This window comes from Rhinoraja longicauda, chromosome 12 (genome assembly GCF_053455715.1).
Source record: "Rhinoraja longicauda isolate Sanriku21f chromosome 12, sRhiLon1.1, whole genome shotgun sequence".
Lineage (NCBI taxonomy): Eukaryota > Metazoa > Chordata > Chondrichthyes > Rajiformes > Arhynchobatidae > Rhinoraja > Rhinoraja longicauda.
In genome coordinates, this window is record NC_135964.1 from 26,911,960 (window position 1) to 26,927,295 (window position 15,336).

The window sequence follows — 15,336 nt, forward strand, 5'->3', positions numbered from 1 at the left end:
TTTCTGCAGTGCATCTGCAGAACTTGATAAGAGAGTGACCTGCTGAAATTTAGTCTCCGAAGGAAGTGGAGGTGCATAAGCAAAGTTGTTAACCTCAAAGTTGTTATGGAGTTTCAGTCTGATATAAATTTACATCCTGCCTGAAAGATAAATTAGTTTCTGTTGAGATTAACAGGCAAATGTATAAAATAACTCAATCTAGCCTGAGTGTTTCTATTTTGATTGGAAATTGTTGGCATTTGTGTATGCCTGACACAATGAGCCAGTTATTTTTGTGTGTATTTATGCTCATTCTCCACATAACTAATTAGAACACACTCATAGAGACAGAGCATAGAAAGAGACCCTCCAATAGACAATAGGTGCAGGAGTAGGCCATTAGGCCCTTCGAGCCAGCACCGCCATTCAATGTGATCATGGCTGATCATTCTCAATCAGTACCCCGTCCCTGCCTTCTCCCCATACCCCCTGACTCCGCTATCCTTAAGAGCTCTATCTAGCTCTCTCTTGAATGCATTTAGAGAATTGGCCTCCACTGCCTTCTGAAACAGAGAATTCCACAGATTCACAACTCTCTGGCTGAAAAAGTTTTTCCTCATCTCCATTCTAAATGGCCTACCCCTTATTCTTAAACTGTGGCCCCTTGTTCTGGACTCCCCCAACATTGGGAACATGTTTCCTGCCTCTAGCGTGTCCAACCCCGTTACGGTTTCGATAAGATCCCCTCACATCCTTCTAAATTCCAGTGTATACAAGCCTAGTTGCTCCAGTCTTTCAACATATGACAGTCCTGCCATTCCGGGAATTAACCTAGTAAACCTACGTTGCACGCCCTCAATAGCAAGAATATCTTTCCTCAAATTTGGAGACCAAAACTGTACACAGTACTCCAGGTGCGGTCTCACTAAGGCCCTGTACAACTGCAGAAGGACCTCTTTGCTCCTATACTCAACTCCTCTTGTTATGAAGGCCAACATTCCATTGACTTTCTTCATTGCCTGCTGTACCTGCATGCTTTCTTTCAGTGACTGATGCACTAGGACACCCAGATCTCGTTGTAGGTCCCCTTTTCCTAACTTGACACCATTCAGATAATACTCTGCCTTCCTATTCTTACCACCAAAGTGGATAACCTCACACTTATCCACATTAAACTGCATCTGCCATGCATCCGCCCACTCACACAACCTGTCCAAGTCACCCTGCAATCTCATAGCATCTTCCTCACAGTTCACACCACCACCCAGCTTTGTACCATCTGCAAATTTGCTAATGGTACTTTTAATCCCTTCATCCAAGTCGTTAATGTATATTGTAAATAGCTGCGGTCCCAGCACCGAGCCTTGCGGTACCCCACTAGTTACTGCCTGCCATTCTGAAAGGGACCCATTTATCCCCACTCTTTGCTTTCTGTCTGTCAACCAATTTTCTACCCTACCTCCAATACCATGTGCTCTAATTTTGCCCACTAATCTCCTATGTGGAACCTTGTTGAAGGCTTTCTGAAAGTCGAGGTACACCACATCCACCGGCTCTCCCCAGTCAATTTTCCTGGTTACATTCTCAAAGAATTCCAGAAGATTAGTCAAGCATGATTACCCCTTCGTAAATCCATGCTGACTCGGAACGATCCTGTTACTACTATCAAAATGCTCTGCAATTTCGTCTTTTATAATTGACTCCAGCATCTTCCCCACCACTGATATGAGACTAACTGGTCTATAATTTCCCGTTTTCTCTCCCCCTCCTTTCTTAAAAAGTGGGACAACATTAGCTACCCTCCAATCCACAGGAACTGATCCTGAATCTATAGAACATTGGAAAATGATCACCAATGTGTCCACAATTTCTAGCGCCACCTCCTTAAGTACCCTGGGATGCAGACCATCAGGCCCTGGGAAATTATCAGCCTTCAGCTTAACTTGCCCACACCGACCTACATTAGTCCCACCTTCCTGCGTTTGGCCCATATCCCTCCAAACCTGTCCGATCCATGTGCATGTCTAATTGTTTCTTAAATGTTGCGATAGTCCCTGCCTCAACTACCTCCTTTGGCAGCTCATTCTATACACCCTTTGCGTGAAAAAGTGACCCCTCAGATTCTTATTAAATCTTTCCACCTTCACTTTAAACCTATGTCCTATGGTTCTCGATTCCCTTATCTGGGCAAGAGACTGTGCATTCACTGATCTATTTCTATGATGCCAGGCAATATCTCTGGAGAGAAGGAATGGGTGACGTTTCGGGTTAGGAATAAGGAAAACGAGAGATATAGACAATGATTTGGAGAGAGAAAGAACAATGAATGAAAGATATGCAAAAAAGTAATGATGATAAAGGAAACAGGCCATTGTTAGCTGTTTGTTGGGTGAAAATGAGAAGCTGGTGCGACTTGGGTGGGGGAGGAATAGAGAGGGGGAATGCCGGGGTTACTTGAAGTTAGATAAATTTATTCATACCACTGGGCTGTAAGCTGCCCAAGTGTCCCCAGCAAAGATAATAGAGCAGAGCAAGTTGAACCACTTCGTCAAAATCGCCTATACTGAATTGTAGTACGCAAAGGAGCGGAACGCCCGCCATTTTAGTAGGCAAAACCCGCTGATCGCTATGCCTCTCGCAGTGTAATCAGTGTTCTTACTGTTTCTGCCCATTTCCCTCCCACCCATCCTTCCTCCCCAGCCCCCTCTTTTGTGCAGTTCCCTTTGTATTGCTCAAACAGATTCTGCACAAATTTTACATATATATATATATATATGAATGTGTGTTTGTGTGTGAGAGGCAAGGTAGAGATAAATTGATCTCAAAGTTCCTTCTCATGGATCAGAAGCAACTTTGATTGAAAGCAACGCTCTTATTACTCCCTTCATCTTATTTTTCACATGATGTACATAAACCATTAAGGCGATTCGACCTTTATGGTTTATATTATAGTTTCTTTCTTGTGATTTCCTTTAATTATTTGTTTAGCAACCTTTTTCTTTCAATATCTGTCTGTCTGTCTGTCTGTCTGTCTGTCTGTCTGTCTGTCTGTCTGTCTGTGTCTGTCTGTCTGTGTCTGTCTGTCTGTCTATCAATAGTCAATAGTCAATTTATTTGTCACGTAATTACCCGCAGTTCAACAATAAGACCAATAAAAATATGCAATAACACATACAATCATAAACCAAACAAAAGAAACATTCATCACAGTGAGTCTCCTCCAGTCACCTCACTGTGATGGAAGGCCAGAATGTATTTTTCTCATCCCCTGCCGTCTTCTCCCGCGGTCAGGCTGTTGGAGTTGCCACATTGGGGCGGTTGGGGCTCCCGACATTGAAGCGCCGCGCCGGACAGTGAAAGGTCCGCGGCGGGCCGACCCAAGCCCCGTGATTCGGGGCGGGCGAAGACGTTGTCTCTGCTGCTGCCGGAGCTCCCGATGTACCATGTGCTGAGAAGTGTGAGTCATGCACACACTGCTCAACACATGGTTCTCCCTATCATGATCACTGTTCTCTCACATACATTTCATTCGGGCCTACAAATACACATTCACAATCAGTGACATCAAACTTATTTCCAGAAATCCTAATATTGTGAATAAAATAACTGAGCACATGTCAAGATATTTTTTCATTCTATATTAGTGTAATAAAATGTAATGCATACATTCAAGATTCAAGATAGCTTTATTGTCATCCAAATTGGACGAAATTCAGTCACCTACACTGATACAGAAGTGCTCGCTCTTGACATGAATAATGTACATTACTACCATAGTTTAGTTTTGAATTTAACATATAATTGAGGGGGTCGGTACAATATAGTGATAACCCTCACTTTCGTGAAAAATAAGTTACATGCATTAACACGATCCTTACCCACTACCCTACAACCCGTAAAAATTTCATATTTAAATTCAGCCGATAAGTTGGTCAAATAACATAGGCAACTTCTTGTTTTTTTTTGTGATTTATGGATTTTTCAAATGTGAATATCTCATAATGACACATTTGTGGGTTAGCAGTATATTGCACCAACCCCCTTCAATTTTACATCATTCAAAAATGAACTTCATAAACAATGATAACGCTTTATTTCTGTCATTCATGGTAAGATTTATATCATTTTGTGTGTGAGATATACGGGGTTGCACTGTTTCGCATATCTGCTAACCAATGAAAAGATCAGATTATGGCGAGTCCGGAAACTTGTTCGTTGTAGAAGAAGTTTATTGCGACAGCAATATTCGAATACAAAGGTTAAACAACAAGGTAACGGACAACCATCAAAAACTCACTGTCTTCTTCGAAGACTTCTCGGAACTACTCTTTTCGGGCGCCAAAAGCGCACATGACATCGCTGTCCAATCAGCGATGTCGCTCTCTGGATCAATCCCTACGGTCGCGCCCACACGTGACCTTTCCGGCCAATCTGAGGGTTCGACGACCAGGACCACTCTCTATGGTCGCTACAAGATCCTAATTTATACCAGCTCTTCACCTCTCCCCCCCCCCCCCCCCCCCCCTTGCTCGAAGAAGGGTCCTAACCTGAAACATCACCCATCCTTTTTCTCCAGAGAGGCTGCCTGACCAGGTGATTTACTCCAACACTCTCTATTTGAATTGGATTCATACTTCTGTACCATGTCAGGCAGCATTGGTCATTTTAGTGGCTGTCAAGGGTTTTTAACTAATCAATTCACCAATTCAAATTTTCTTGGCTCTAAGTATTAAGTTAAATGTCTTTTCAATTATATTGTGGGTACAGTAGAGTTCTATTGTTTGCAAATGCCTAATCTTTGCTTCCATGACTTTTTAAAATAAAACAAAAAAAGATACAGCTCGTGGAGGTGAAATTAAAATTAACATAGAAAGAAAAACAGTTCATTAAATGTCAATTGGCCAGATGCAGACAGAATGGATCTCTAGTGCAAATATTCAATCAGTAACATCCAAAGTTTAAAGATCACGAAGCAGCAACTCTTCAAGAAATAGTTGTAAATGTCAACTATCAACTTATCCAAGAAGTTGAACAAATATAATTGTTTGCAAACATTTTATATACGAAGAAATCGCAGTTATGAACATTGCCCCGTCTAAAACACAGAATCTGCTTACTAAAATGGCGCTGAAATTTACCCATGCCCTACTACGGTTTTTCGAGTCGAGTGGTCTATCTTGCTCCTCTAGTGTCTCTGGTCCCTAGTGTGTTGGGTAGTGTTAGTATATGGGGATTGTTGCGGACTCAGTGGGCTGAAAAGTGTAGATCAATCCGTTTATTCGGATTGATCCATGTCTGGTTTTCAGATTGCCAACCAGATCCATGATCCATGACTGGTATTTGTTTTGAAACCGATGTTTAGTTTTGCTTGGTAGATTAGGACAGGATGGTTTTGGTGGTGTACTGTGCGGACGTTTACTGATTTGCTCCCTGCTTGTGTTCTTAATAAATACTTTAGAAGTTAACGATTCTGTGGAAGTCTACACATCTTACATGGTGTCAGAAGTGGGATGGATTTGTTTCAGCTCATTTCTACTGTTATAACATGGCTGGGACATTCCGACAACCGGACTCTCTCGTCTTCGACGACCAGATCGGTGAGCGTTGGCGCCTCTTCGAGAGGCAGTATAATGTGTTTATTCGTGCCGTCCATCACGACAAACCTGCCACGGCTCGGGCCTACATGCTCCTCAATCTCGCGGGAGATGAGGCTTACGAGCGAGCGCAGCAATTCGTCTACGCGGAGGAGATTGTTCATCCCCCGGTAGGCGATGCACCTTCGGTTGTGACCCCTGCGGAATCGGCAGAGGACCCGGAGTGTTTGATAAGAAAGTTTCGCCAGCTTTGCGAACCTCGGACTAACCCCATTGTGGAGCGGGTGAAGTTTTTCTCTCGTCACCAGAATGACGGTGAGACAATTGAATCGTTTCTGTGTGCTATTAAAAAGGCAGCCAAGGGCTGCGGGTTTGGACAACTCTGCGACGAGTTTGTGAGGGACAGGCTGGTGTGTGGGCTTGCGAACGATAAATTAAGGAGAAAGCTTATCCGCGACCCTGCTTTGACTCTGGACAAAGCTGTCTCTTTCTGTGCAAACTACGAAATTGGCAACCGTAACGCCGCGACGCTGTCCGGGGCACAACATTCCACACCCGTGGGAATTGATGCCATCCAGACTACGTTTCCAAGACAACGAAAGCCTGGGACACCTTGTTATGTACAACGAGATAAGCAAGGATTTGTTACAAACTGTTCTAACTGTGGGGGCTCTCATGTCACGAACAGGGAGAAATGTCCTGCCTTTGGCCAAATCTGCCACGGCTGCAGAAGGAGGAACCATTTCTGGAGATTTTGCAGGTCCAGAGCTCACGATGCCCCCGCGAAAATACCTAAAAAATCTGTGCACCTGGTCCTGCCGGAGCCCTTATCAGAATCCTCTGATAACAGTCCAGACGAAAGGCCCAAGGTCGACGGTATCGAGCTGCTTGTGCATTCCACTGGGGGGGTTGGTGCTCGGAACAGCGAACCCACGGCCACAGTGATGGTGAATGGCCATGCTCTGGAAATGAAAATTGACACTGGGGCCAAATGTAATGTTGTGTCTGAGACTGAATTCCTCCGTGTTCGGAATCCCAGGGAGGCAGAGAAACTATCCACCTGCAGTGCCACCCTTGTGGCGTACGGTGGCAGTCACGTCAACCCTATTGGGCAGGTCAAGCTGCTGTGTAGTCTCCGGAACAAATCGCAAGTGTTGCGATTCTACGTTGTCAGGGGCGATGTAGAGACACTGTTGGGATCCGCTGCCTGCACTGACATGGGACTGGTCACGTTCAGCGAGGCCGTGCATCAACTGGCTCTTAGCCCTAACTCCACGCAGCGCATCCTCTCTGCATACCATGACCTTTTCGACGACGAGCTGGGCAGGCTGCCGGTCACATACTCCATTGCTTTGGACCCGGACGCGCGCCCTGTGGTGCGTCCTGCCCACCGTGTCCCCGTTACAATGCGAGACCGGGTCAAGGCTGAATTGGACAGGATGGCAGCGCTTGGAGTTATCACGCCCGTTACGGATCCTACGGACTGGGTGTCCTCAATGGTAGTTGCTGTCAAGAAAGACAAACAAGAGCTCCGAATCTGCATCAACCCCAAGGACCTGAACGCCTCTCTGAGGAGGCCGCACCACCCCATGCGCACCGTGGAAGAGGTAGCTGCTCGCATGGGCAAGGTTTCTGTATTTTCAGTGCTGGACGCCAAGAACTCGTTTTGGCAAATTCCCCTGGACAATGTCTCATCCCTGCTAACTACCTTCAGCACTCCGTTTGGGCGCTACCGCTTCCTTCGCATGCCGTTTGGCATCAGCTCGGCCAGTGAGGTTTTCCAACGAACTATGGAACAAATTTTTGATGGCTTGCCGTGCTCCATCATCGTGGACGATATCATCATTGCTGGCAAGAATGTACAGGAACACGATGATAATTTAAAGAGGGTGCTTGAGCGTGCCAGAGAGGTCAACCTGAAGCTCAACCCCCGCAAGTGTCGGTTCCGTGTTGACCAGGTGAAGTACGTGGGACATGTCTTTACCAGTGAGGGGCTCAAGGCTGACCCCTCCAAGACGGTGGCCATCAGTGCGATGGCGGCGCCGACCGATGTTACCGGCCGACAGCGGTTTTTAGGCATGGTCAACTATCTCGGGAAGTTCATCCCCAATTTCAGCGAGCTCTCGGCTCCACTGCGTCAGCTCACGCACAAAGACACTGCCTGGTTGTGGGACGAGCCGCAACAACGAGCTTTCGACACGCTAAAAATGCAGATGTCGTGCCCTCCTACACTGGCGTACTTCGACATTGACCGGCCTGTCACACTCACCTGCGACGCTTCCCAATACGGTCTCGGTGCTGCATGTCTACAAGCGGAACGGCCTGTTGCTTATGCGTCCAGAACGTTGACGGAAACAGAAACCAGGTACGCACAAATTGAGAAGGAGCTGCTGGCGGTGGTTTTCGCTTGTGCAAAGTTTAATGACTACATCTTTGGCCAACCTGTGACTGTAGAGACAGACCACCAACCTTTAGTAACCATTATGAACAAGCCCATACACGCGGCTCCGGCGCGACTGCAGCGTATGATGTTACGGCTCCAGAAATATGACGTGACCTTAGTTTACAAACGAGGCAAGGACCTGCATCTGGCGGACGCACTCTCTCGTGCCCCTTTGCGGTCCTGTGCACAACACGTTTCCGAGCGGGACTCCATGGTGGTGTTAACCCTCGACCACATACCTCCCTCTTGTCGGGACGCACTGGTGGCCTCCACGGCTGAAGATGCCACGCTTCAGCAACTCGCATCCGTTATCAGACGCGGGTGGCCGTGCAAACAGCACTCACTTCCGACGACCGTTCAGCCCTATTTTCCTATCAGGGATGAGCTTACTATAGACGACGGGGTCATCCTGAAAGGTCACAAGGCGGTGATTCCAGCCTCACTCCAGCGCGAGTACTATGATGCCGTACACAGAGGGCATCCTGGTGCGGATGCCACCGTGCGGGTGGCCAAAGACATGTTCTACTGGCCAGGCATGGCTGACACTATACGTCAGTGGGTACAGTCTTGCGCCGTCTGCAACAGCATGACTCCACATCAGCAGAAGGAGCCGCTACAACTGCACCCTGTTCCTGACCTCCCATGGTCCCTAGTAGCCGCAGACCTTTTCGACTGGCATGGGCACCAGTACTTGGTTTTGGTGGACTCCTACTCTGGTTGGTTCGAAATCGATGTGCTCCACTCCACATCATCCGCGACAGTAGTCAAGAAGCTCCGCAGGCACTTCTCGGTCCATGGGGCACCTTGCACTCTAATCTCCGACAATGCTGGACAGTTTTCAAGCCAGCGCTTCCAGGACTTTGCGAAGCGTTGGGGCTTTCGACACATCACCAGCAGTCCGGAGTACCCGCAGTCGAACGGGTTAGCAGAGCGGGCGGTCCGCAGTGCGAAGCAGGCCCTCGAGAAGTCCAGCAGGTCAGGTTCGGACATTTTCCTAGACCTTCTTAATCTCCGCAACATTCCGCGAGACTCAACTCTGGGCTCCCCGGCTCAGCGCCTGATGTCCAGGAGGACACGCATCACCTTGCCCGTTTCGAAGCAGCAGCTCCAGCCGGAGGTCTACGAACCTTCCACCATTCAGGCTCGACTGCACCACAAGCGACTAACCCAGAAGGTTAGTTACGACCGATCCAGTCGCCCTTTACCCCCGCTGGCGGAGGGTCAGGTCGTCCGGCTGCAGTCCCCGAAGGGATACGACCGCAAGGGTATTGTCAAGGGGGTCTGCGCGGAGCCCCGATCTTACCTCGTTCAATCTGACACAGGCCTATACAGGCGGAACCGGAGACACATCTTACCGGTAAATGAACCGATGCCATCTCAGTGGGACTTAAACGGGTTGCCCGATGACTCGGACGATGTGCTATGGTCGGAAGGAGGTGACTATGATTCGTCACCCACAGCTCGAGAGCTGCCCCTTGCGAAGGAGACAAATTCAACAGCGGTGAACGCACCATCCGTGGAGCTGGCTCCGACGTCCAAATCGCCTATGAGGCCTGTGGCACGATCCCCGGGGAAGCCGATGCCGGTCGCATCATCTCCAGCGAGGGGTACCTCTGAGGGGCCGTATCAGACTCGTGCGGGGCGGATTTGTAAGCCCAACCCTAGATATAAGGACTATGTCTAGAGACTCCCAGGACGCTTGCTGCTACTACAATATATGCTATTATATTCCCAGTACTGCTGTTTTTGCAATTGCATTCTGTTTGGTGCTGTACTGTTGTGTATTTGAATGCTAGAAAGTAGCTGTAGTTTTTTAGTCTGAAAAAGGGAAGATGTAGATCAATCCGTTTATTCGGATTGATCCATGTCTGGTTTTCAGATTGCCAACCAGATCCATGATCCATGACTGGTATTTGTTTTGAAACCGATGTTTAGTTTTGCTTGGTAGATTAGGACAGGATGGTTTTGGTGGTGTACTGTGCGGACGTTTACTGATTTGCTCCCTGCTTGTGTTCTTAATAAATACTTTAGAAGTTAACGATTCTGTGGAAGTCTACACTTCTTACAAAAAGGGCCTGTTTCCGTGCCGTATCTCTAAACTAAAACTAAACTAAACGCTATCGCGCCCTACATTTTTTTGTTAACAAAGGTAACTTTAGTTACAGGTACAAATTGACAAGTAAAAAAATGATATCTAAATCAAAGATGATTTTAGTTACCGGTACAAATTGACAACTAAAACATTATCTGTACCTACATTTTATTGTGAACAAAGCTAACTTTAGTTACAGGAATAAAATGCCAACTAAAACACCATCTCTTTCTAACAAAGGTAACTTTCGTGGCAGTTACAAATCGACAACTCAAACAACTCAAATACGATCTCACCTCCAGTGGGGGTTGGTGGAGAATCCACCTCTCCCCGCCCCCGCTGCTCGCCTCACATGTTGATTGGTGCGCGCCGCTGTCCCTCACTGGGAGCGGGAGTGACGTTGGCGGGGTCCCGCCCTACAGCCGGATCTTGGCCGCTGGTTGGACGAGAGTGACGGCGATGAGGGACGGCGGGCGCTGGTGACCGTTGGGCCGCCGGTGTTTGAAGCTCGGTGTCGGCAAACATGGAGAAGGTGATGTGCGCGGAGCACGGTACGTGGCAACAGTGGTATTGGACATTAAAAGTGTGAGGATGTAAGGCGAATGCCTCAGGAATCGGCGCCGATGTTTTAAATAACGATTTATTCACAAAATGCTGGAGTAACTCAGCAGGTCAGGCAGCATCTCGGGAGAGAAGGAATGGGTGACGTTTCGGGTCGAGACCCTTCTTCAGACTGACGATAACGCGGCGATCGTCGGCTGTGACGTCTTGGCAATCATCAGCTGTCCTCAGTGCCTTGGCTTAGGCCATGTGGTTGACCATGGCCTGGACCTCCTGGAGCACCACCTTCCCAGGCCTACCGGCCTCTGGTGCTGAGGTCCTAACCCTCTGAAATTCCACCAAGGGTAGTTTTATGACTTTGTTTTAGATCTTGTCTTGTTGATACTGCACCAACCGCCGCTGTTGGGCTAATCACGCAGTTCCTCATGCATACAGTTGCAGATTTAAAATTTAGTGTCTGCAAGCAACAGTTTAAAATATTTACTATTAGCAGCAGATTTTATATGTGATGGCAAAGGATTCCAAACAGGAATCCTAACAAAGGATTGGCGCAACTATGTTACTGTAAAAACAGTGCAACTGATGTCCTTGACCTCCTGCAGATGCACCTTCTCTGCCCTACCTGCCTTCAGGTGGAAACCTCTGAAATTCCACCAGGGCCAGTTTTAAGATTTTATTTTAGGAATGACGCAGGTATGTTGGTGAAAATTTGGTGCAACAGTTGCCCAATTGGCTTCTGGAAAAGACACAGAGTGGGACCTTCCTTCAGACCAATCTGAAGTAGAGCACCGACCCAAAATGTTAACTATCCATGTTGTCCAGAGATGCTGCTGAGTTACTCCAGCATTTTGTGTTCTTTTTTGTAAACCAGCATCTGCAGTTAATTGTTTCTACAATTGGCTTCTGGTCTGCCTTCAGCAAGATGTTTGCTGGTTTCCTGAGTTTACAAACAGTCTGAAAGAAGGTCCAGACCTAAAAGATTGTCTGTTCATTTCCACCACAGATGCTACCTGACCCACTGAGTTCCTCCAGCACTATGTGTTTTGCTCAAGATCCCGCAGTTTCCCCTAACTTAAACTCATTTTATGTAACAAACCTAATTTCTCAGTTTGGTGAATCTTTGATGCACTGCCACTATAGCAAGTAAACCCATTTTCAGGAAGTTTAGCGTGACTGTATGCAATATACCATGCCTGGTTTCGCCAAGTTGTGTGTGATTGTAGGAAGACATCTTTAATCTCATAATGTTGTGTTTGTATAGTATCTTTATTACTCTAATCGCTGCTGCGTATTACTTCTGGTGTGCGGTCAAACATAAAAGGCGTCATGAAGTCATACAGCACGAAAACAGGCCCTTCGACCCGTCTCGTCCATGCGGATCAGTATGCCCCACCCAAACTGGTTCCATTTGCCTGCGTCTGGTTCATATCTCTCCAAACCTTTTTATCCATGTACCTGTCCAAATGTCTTTTAAATGTTGTTGTACTCGCCTCAACTACCTCCTCTGGCAGCTCATTCCATTTTACCCACCACTTTCTGAATGAAAAAGTTGCCCCTTGGTTTCCTATAAAATCTCCTCTCATCATAAACCTATGTCCTCTGGTTTTTGATTCCCCTATTCTGCATAAATGATGCTGTGCATTCATCCTATCTATTATCATGGTTCTATGCATATCCACAACTTCACTCCTCTTCATTAACCCTCCTCTACATCGGCAAAACCAAGCAGAAATTAGGTGACTATTTTCCGTGTGTTCTATGTTTAGTTTAGAGATAGTGTTAGAAATAAGCTCTATGGCCCACCAGTCCACACCACACATTCATAGTTGGTCTATGTCATCCTGCTTTCCCATCTTCTCCCTACACACTGGGGAAAATTTACAGAGGACCAATTAACCTACAAACCTGCTTGTCTTTGGGATGTGGGACGAATCTGGCACGCCCGGAGGAAACCAACGCGGTCACAGACGAAACATATCTTCACATGGACAGCACCTGGGTCTCTGGCACTTGGAGGCAGCAGCTCTACCAGCTGCTGTGCACTTAGTTGTATGCCATTTTAAACTCCCTTCCCATTCTCACACCGACATGTCTGGTCTATTCCACTGCCAGCTTGAGACCAAATACAAACTGAAAAACCAACGCCATGTATTCTGTCAGGGTAGGCTTCAGCCAAATGGTGTGAACATTAAATGTTCTAATTTCAAATAAAATGCACTCCCTGTGCTCCTTTATCTCCTTTGATTCCACCCAGGTTTGCTCTCTCCTTTTGATTCAGTGCGACACACTGGCGCAGCTGAGAGAGCTACTGCCTCACAGCGCCAGAAACCTGGGTGTGATCCTGACCTCGGGTGTTGTCTGTGTGGAGTTTGCAGTTTTTCCCTATGACCTTGTGGGTTTCCTCCGGGTGCTTTAGTATCCTCGCACATCCCTAAGATGTGTGGGTTTGTAGATTAATCGGCCTCTGTATATTACTCCCTAGTGTCTAGGGAGTGGATGTGAAAGTGAGGTAACAGAACTAGTGCGAATGAGTGATCGACTTAGGTAAAATTGTAAATTGTCCCTAGTGTGTAGGATAGTGCAGTGTAAGGGAATCGCTGGTCGCCGTGAATGTGGTGGGCTGAAGAACCTGTTTCCATGCTGTATCTTTGATCAAGAGGTTTTTATGACTTCGTTTGATTTCTTTACCTTTGCTCCTTTCTTGATCATATTCTCTTGTTTCTCGCAGGAGCCCTGTGTATATTGAAGACTGGAGTGAGAGATGGAGCTACCAAGGGAAAGAGTTTCTACCTTTGTGCAACTCAGCAGACTTCGCATTGTTCATTTGTACAGCCTGCTGAGTATGTATTGATCATTCAGGGTTGTGATGTTGAAGAGCATGTAGGAGCAATGCAGGAACATGAGCAATGTTTAGGAGCATATTCTAAATAGGCATGATATTTGGTAGAGCAATGATGAGAGTGTAGACGGAAGGAGGTCAGTATCGAATAAGGGGCTGATGATGTACAGGTGGAACCAGTTGTGGGAGGGGATGGGATGGGAAATTCACTGGCATGAGGGTGATAGGCAGTTGGATCTAGGAGGGAGGGTGGGAAGTGGAAAGACGTGGGGAGAGGGATAATGGAACTGGTGGTGGGATCATCGTTGGCAGAGTAATGAAAGCTGATGTGGATGTAGAGATTGGCAGGGTGAAAGGTGAGGGCCCATATTTTTTTTTTTTTTTTTTTCGTTCGATGGCTTTGTATGATCAGTATGCCCATCTAGTTTTCTAGCCTTTCTATCCCAAGCAGAATTAATGTAATCCTTTTAATGTGAACCACCTGGTGGTGGTTGGTTGATAGTTATTTTGATATCCCAAAAGATGTCATTATACTTGTTCTTGTCTGTCTTTCTCAGTATTCCTGCATCTCACTGCCTGGTGCATGAAGACTCGATTGTGGAACTTCAAGCCATTCACAAAAAATTAGACACTCTGCCGTACCGGTAAGATTTATTGTCCCTGCTGTATAAACCACACTCATTCATGTTTCACTTAATGAGCAATGAATCAACGTAATGCAGAATTCCTTGATGTGTTAAGACTTAAGAGTGTTTAATTATCAAATGCATTGACAACGGAACAATGAAATTCATACTGCAGCTTAACAGGCCTGTAAATTCAATAACACAGAGTAGAGAATAAACAAAAATACATTAAATTAATAGCAGTAATACTATAACTGTATTCATGCAAAATCAGTCAGAATGTTATTGTGCGCCTCCTCTATTACTAGAGGGAGGCCACACGCAAACTGGAGGACTAGCACCTCGTATCCTGCTTGGGTAGCTTACAATCCAACCGTATGAACATTGAAATCTCCAATTTCAGGTAACTAACCCAGTAACAACCCTCCCCCTTCCCTGTGCCCCACCTGGAGTTGCAGGCATTTCTCTGTTCCCCCTCCCCTTGTCCCCTTCCACCTATATTCTTTCTTCCGGCCTCACAATTTACACCTCTTCTATGTTAAACTCACCTCTTCTATCCTTAACGTGTCATTTCATCTCTAGCCTTTGTCCAACCATCTACCTATCAAAACCTCCTCATCTGTGCCCACCTATCATTTGACAGGTTTTGTCCTGTCCCTCTCTTCAGCTTTCTCTCCTCACCCAACTCTCAACCACAATAAGTCTGAAGAAGAGTCCCGACCCAAAATGTCACCCATCCATGTTCTCCAGAGATGCTGCCTGACCCACCGAGTTACTCCAGCACTTTGTCTTTTTTTCCACTCCAAAACGTTGGCTCTTGGATTTGGCATTCCCTTTTGCAACTAAATCATCAACTTCCTGACCCACAATCAGTATTGATAGGCCACAACATCTCCTCCATGATAATTCTCAACATCATGCCCCGCAAGGCTAACGTCTCAGCTCCTTACTCCCTGTACACTCACAACCTGCAGCCAAGTTCTGCAATAACTCAATTTACAAGTTGCAGATGACACCACTATAGTGGGTTGGGTCTCAAACAATGATGAAACAGAGCACAGGAAGGAAATACAAAGCTTAAAGCATTGTGTCTAGACAACAGCCGAAGATGGTAGCCATTGACTTCAGGAAGACTTCAGGAGTTGTATACTTCTCAGTGTACTATTTCTATACTTAACTGTAATTGTGCTTATGTACAGTAA

The 15,336-nt window shown here is 46.5% G+C and overlaps 1 protein-coding gene across 3 annotated transcripts in view; it reads left to right on the top strand.

Annotated features, from left to right (window-relative positions):
* Positions 1-10,554: 10,554 nt before the first annotated feature.
* ttf2 (transcription termination factor, RNA polymerase II) overlaps positions 10,555-15,336 on the top strand; it is a 51,125-nt gene continuing 46,343 nt past the window's right edge. For 2 of the 3 annotated variants that reach the window (XM_078408708.1, XM_078408709.1), the window contains exons 1-3: positions 10,555-10,659; positions 13,398-13,509; positions 14,066-14,152. In XM_078408708.1, coding sequence (XP_078264834.1) covers positions 10,632-10,659; positions 13,398-13,509; positions 14,066-14,152 — 227 coding nt within the window. In that variant the 5' untranslated portion in view covers positions 10,555-10,631. Of the gene's footprint in view, positions 10,660-13,397; positions 13,510-14,065; positions 14,153-14,475; positions 14,538-15,336 lie in introns of those variants that run through there. The other variant, XM_078408710.1, reaches the window with a different exon arrangement.